General features: G+C 38.2%; 1 protein-coding gene across 2 annotated transcripts; it reads left to right on the top strand.

Annotated features, from left to right (window-relative positions):
• The first annotated feature begins 2,712 nt into the window (after nucleotides 1–2,712).
• LOC124256285 lies at nucleotides 2,713–4,963 on the top strand. 2 transcript variants are annotated; one of them, XM_046690258.1, is made up of 4 exons: nucleotides 2,717–3,114; nucleotides 3,505–3,627; nucleotides 3,774–3,905; nucleotides 4,572–4,963. In XM_046690258.1, exons 1-4 carry the CDS (start codon nucleotides 2,884–2,886, stop codon nucleotides 4,830–4,832), a joined length of 747 nt encoding a protein of 248 aa, XP_046546214.1. In that variant the 5' UTR covers nucleotides 2,717–2,883; the 3' UTR covers nucleotides 4,833–4,963. The 2 variants fall into 2 exon arrangements, with proteins under 2 accessions (XP_046546215.1, XP_046546214.1); XM_046690259.1 differs by lacking the exon at nucleotides 3,774–3,905 and having other exon boundaries at nucleotides 2,713–3,114.
• The last annotated feature ends 561 nt before the right edge of the window (nucleotides 4,964–5,524 follow it).

Raw genomic sequence — 5,524 nt, forward strand, 5'->3', positions numbered from 1 at the left:
CTCATCTAATTATGTACCTGAATTCCAAAAATATCAAAAACATCAAGAAAAGAAATCTATTAATTTCAATTCAGATAATGGGGAAGACTAAAATGAAACCTTTTCGATACATGAGCTTCATACTGCTCTTGATCAGGCTCACGATACTGCTTCTGGAGCTGATAACATACATTATCAACTCCTGAAGCACTTGCCAGAGTCATGTTTGGAGACAATGTTACACATTTTTGATGACATTTGGACATCTGGAAATTTCCCTTTGTCGTGGCGTGATGCTATAATTGTGCCTATCCCTAAACCTGGACGTGATCATGCGGATCCTTCCAATTATAGGCCCATTTCACTCACTAGCTGCGTTTGCAAGACCATGGAACGCATGATAAATAATCGACTTGTTTGGTACCTGGAAACCAATAACTTAATAACAGATATACAATGTGGTTTCCGTAAACACAGAAGTACTCTCGATCATTTAGTGCGTTTAGAATCTTTTGTTAAGAATGCCATAATTAATAAACAACATGCAGTGTCGATCTTTTTCGATTTAGAAAAGGCATACGACACGACATGGAAACATGGCATTTTAAAAGATTTACATGACTTTGGATTACGAGGCCGTTTGCCTCAATTTATATCACAGTTTTTAACTGACAGGCAATTTCAAGTCCGAGTGGGTTCGACCCTGTCTGATCATTACAATCAGGATCAGGGTGTGCCACAAGGCAGTATTTTGTCCGTCACATTGTTTAGTATAAAAATCAACAGTTTATCCAAGGTTTTAAATGATTCAATTGATGGGTCACTTTTTGTGGATGATTTTAACATTTCTTGTCGCGGTAAGAATATGCATACTATTGAACGGCAACTACTGCTGTGCTTAAACAAAATAAATAAATGGTGTCTTGAAAACGGCTTTAATTTTCTAAATCAAAAACTAATTGCATATATTTCTGCCGTAAATATAAACTACATAATGACCAAGAACTGTTTTTAAACGGCACTCCCACCAAGGTTGTAAAAGAGGCCAAGTTCTTTGGTCTGATTTTCGACTCCCATTTAACCTTTCTTCCGCATATTAAATCTCTAAAAACTAAATGCCTGAAGGCACTCGATTTATTGAAAGTCGTTTCTAATTCAAAGTCGGGAGGGGACCAAACTACCCTCCTACACCTGTGTAGATCACTTGTCCGCTCGAAGCTTGATTATGGCTCCATCGTCTATCCTGTAAAAGCAACTTAAAACTATTAGATTCTGTCCATCACCAAGGTCTGAGACTTTGTCTTGGGTCATTCAGAACATCTCCTGTTGACAGTCTCTACGTCGAGGCTGATGAGCCATCTCTTACACAACGCCGTATAAAATTAACTTTACAGTATATTACAAAACTTTATTCCAATGAGTCAAACCCTGCATATAACTGTGTCTTTAATCCACTGTATGAAGATCTGTATACCAAGAAGCCTTCTCTTGTTCCGCCTCTTGGTATAAGAGTGAAACCTTTCCTTTCTGCAGCTGGGATTGAGCTAGAACATATAGCTCCTTCCCGTCTTCTTTCTTCTCCGCCTTGGCAATTGGTTAGGCCACAAGTTGACCTAACATTAACTACATTTAAAAAATCAGAAACAAATGAATTACAGTATAAACAAGAATTTAGTCAATTAAGAAATAAATATAATACATATAAATCCTTATTTACAGATGGGTCCGAGGATGGTGGCGCGGTGGCCTGTGCCACTGTCATTGGGTCGAAAACAATATCTTCCAGATTACCCAATGACAGTTCAATTTTCACAGCAGAAGCAAACGCAATACTAACAGCTCTTAAATATATTAATAAACACCGTAAATATAAACAATATATCATCTTTTCAGATTCTCTTTCGTGTCTTCAGGCTATTAAAAATCTTTCTTGCAAACATCCACTTTTATTAGAAATTATTGAATTGTATAATGATTTTGCTACTGGCCAATGCGACATCGTCTTTTGTTGGTTACCCAGCCACGTTGGCATTTCTGGGAACACGATGGCTGATCTTGCTGCTAAGGCAGCACTCAACAAATCTGTGACACCACTTCTTATTCCTTACTCTGATTATAAAGCCAGCATTAGAACATACATCCGCGATCTGATGCAAAAGAAGTGGGACACCCAAGTAGGTATCAATAAATTACATGCAATAAAATCCTACATTAGTTACACTTACTTGGGTTGTCAGTCCAGATTTGAAGAGGTCGTTATGCGCGACGATGTCGCATTGGCCATACCAGATATACTCATGAATATTTATTGAAAGGCGAAGATCCTCCGTTTTGTATCCCTTGTGATGAAAGGATCACAGTCAAGCATGTCTTGCTTGACTGCATTGAATATTCCATCACAAGGGATATCTATTTCAAATCCAAAACTCTGAAGGATCTTTTTAATAATGTCAGTTCTCATTTAATTCTTGCATTTAAAAAAAAAAAAGATTTGTTGAATGATTTGTAAATAGATATATATTTTATTATTGGTAGTTTAGATTAGAAACTGAGATTGTTAGTGGCTGTATCCTCAAAGGGGGTTGAAGTATTGTAAAATTATTGTCCTCCTGAGAGGGTACGTAAGTACATTTAGTCAATCTAAGTGTACCTGCTTTTTAAAGGGGCACTGATGCGAAGTGATTTTTGCTCCGAGCTAACGTGTTAATTGTCGTGTTCGGCTGCCGCGCGGGCAGTGCTTGCTCTCTCTAGACCGTGACAAACACCGGGACTGGGCAGCTGACCACCTTGGCAGACTTGTCATTCGAGCCGTCGCGACGGGGAAATCCCCTTTCTGTTTTCTGAACGCTGATTGGTTCGTTGCACCCTTATCTACCCAGACCACAAACATGGACGACAATCAACATGGCTAGTTCACAGGATATCGTATGCAGATGCAAAAACACTTGTACTCGTGTATCGAAGAGAGGAACATGTCCGTGTCGCGCCGCCGGGAAACTGTGTTCAAGTTTGTGCTCATGCGGATGGATGGTACCATGCGTCAACAAACCCGATTGCCAGCCCCCGAAGTTGAAGTCGATCGACGTGGACTTCAGGGATTTCACCGATCGTGATGTCATCAGCACGGCACGAGACGTACGTTATATGTTGTTTCTTGTATATATATATATATATATATTCACATGATGCAAGGTTATGCACACACAGGTATTCGTATTAGTTCACCTAAACGTCGAAAAGCATTATTTATGTCACTTATCTTCATGCCAATTGAAAATTAGAAATTCGATGACACTAATAATTTCATAATGATATTCATCATATATATTCTCTTTTCTGTTTATACTGTGAAATATAGTTGTTTAACCAAACATAAATATTTGTTTTGCCAAAAGGTTCTTGCAAAATGTGATTGCTACAACATTCCACTTGCTGATAATCACTAGATTACCTGTTTGACGATACACACTTTCTGGTGGAAGGAAGCGTGTTATTATTTTAACTTTCTAACAAATGTAATTGCAGGATATGGATGGTGACATCAACCACACCCCTCCTCAACACAACCCCACCAAGAAGAGAAAGAGGAAGACTGCAGATGGTAGCCGGGTGCGAAGAAGGCTCAATGTCGACCAGGTTCCAGTGGAGGTAATATTTATTTAGATGAATGTTCATGCTCGCATATATGCCACTTAAATATTAATTAGTAATATCTATGTGTATTTATAAAATCATAATCCTTTGTACTGCAATATCTGGATAACTAAGAAATGGTATTTTTCGTATTTTCACAGGCTGACAGCACAGATGACCTGGAAGCTGCATCGACAACATGCATCAATGACCTGGAAGCTGCACCGACAACAAACACAAGCTCATCATCCTGTCCACCAAAAGGCCCATCAGCACACCATAAGGCAGTCAAGGTACCTTTTTTTCAACAATGAATATGAAGTATTGTTCGTTCATCTAAATGGATTCTGGATTGTTATTTCCAATTAGTATTTTGTACATATTCCAGATAAAATGTCAAATCTTTCCAAGTAGAAGTACAATTATTTTATATGTGTTTGCACTTCACAGAAAATTTAGATGTCACATTGCTATAGCACACGATTTATAACATTTACACATACTTCTCTTCTTCATTTTCGATTTCATATTCGTGATCATATGCAATGGCATCTAAAAAGGCAAATATATTTTGTGGCCTTTAATTTAATATTCCTTAATATTTTTTCCTGAAAATATTGAAAGTATGGCTTTATATTGTTTAAAATCAATTCATATGATGTATATTTCAAAATAAGAAAAAACACATTGGTGGATTATTGCAATTGGTTTTGCCTTACCAAAAGAAAAAATATTTTTCATGAGAGAGGTTGATATTGCCTTCGGATATAATGTTCAGCCAACAAGACACCTCCCTGTTCACAGTATATGGACATTCACATATTTACATGTATTACTGTATCAAGTGTTGGTTCATGAAAATTTTGAGTGATCATAAAATCCAACCATCTTAACTGTATGCTCAAAATCAGTTGTTTGGTATAATTTTGCTTGTCTCTAATTCTATATCTCTATTCCAGGATTTTGCGGCTTCATTAGATGTGACAGAGCTCAGGAGTATAGTGACTGAACTTTTATTTCGGGACCAGGGGCTTTTGACGACTTCCGCCTGGGATACAGGCCCTGTGATGATCCACCAAGGCAGCCCCAACCAGACAACACACCAAGCTGGTGCAGATGTGGCAATTGTAGAAGCATGCCAACAGCGCAAGAAGAGAAGTGCTGCTGGCAGACTGGCTCCTACGAGTGTGTTGTGGATGGACCAAACTTTTATACGGTGATCTCCCCAGCGGTGCTAGACATTGCAATGGCACATTATAACGACTTCTTTGTACATGACCAAGAGCGAAGTAATGCAGCATACAGACACCAGGCGTACAGACAGTTTATCCTACAACGGTATGGTCGACTGGGTCATGGCAATAGACGTGTTGTGCCATCATGCGTTGTACTAGCAATCCGGAGGAGATTTCCAGATCCCACAGGCAGCTACACCGGCTACAAGGAAGCCTAACAAGCCAGTACATTATGTTTTGTATATATTTTGTATATATTTGTACATATTTTGTAAATATATTGTAAATATGTTGAATAAGTGTTTTTAATTTATGGCTAGATTTCTCTTCTGTCGCCAATGGCTGAAGGGATGGTGTAAATCCAACTAGGGTCCATGCAGGTAGCAAAAGTAATGTAAGTCCCCATGGTTCCTAGTATGGTGATCTACCTTCAGTTGTTGGCGATCTATAGCCCGTTTTCATATTGTATTGTCTTCGTAAATAAAATAGTTTTACATGCTCATGCTAGGTTTAGACTCCATCTGTGATACTCTAGTTATTTTACAGTCCTTCGCTGACTGATTCTTTAGCAACTTTAATTTATTATTTATATAAAACATTTCTCGTCACTATATGGCTGAAATATTGCCGATGTGACGTGAAATATTAACTCACTCACTCACTCACTCACTCACTAA

Source organism: Haliotis rubra, unplaced genomic scaffold, assembly GCF_003918875.1.
Source record: "Haliotis rubra isolate DU_JTF1 unplaced genomic scaffold, ASM391887v1 Scf622, whole genome shotgun sequence".
NCBI lineage: Eukaryota > Metazoa > Mollusca > Gastropoda > Lepetellida > Haliotidae > Haliotis > Haliotis rubra.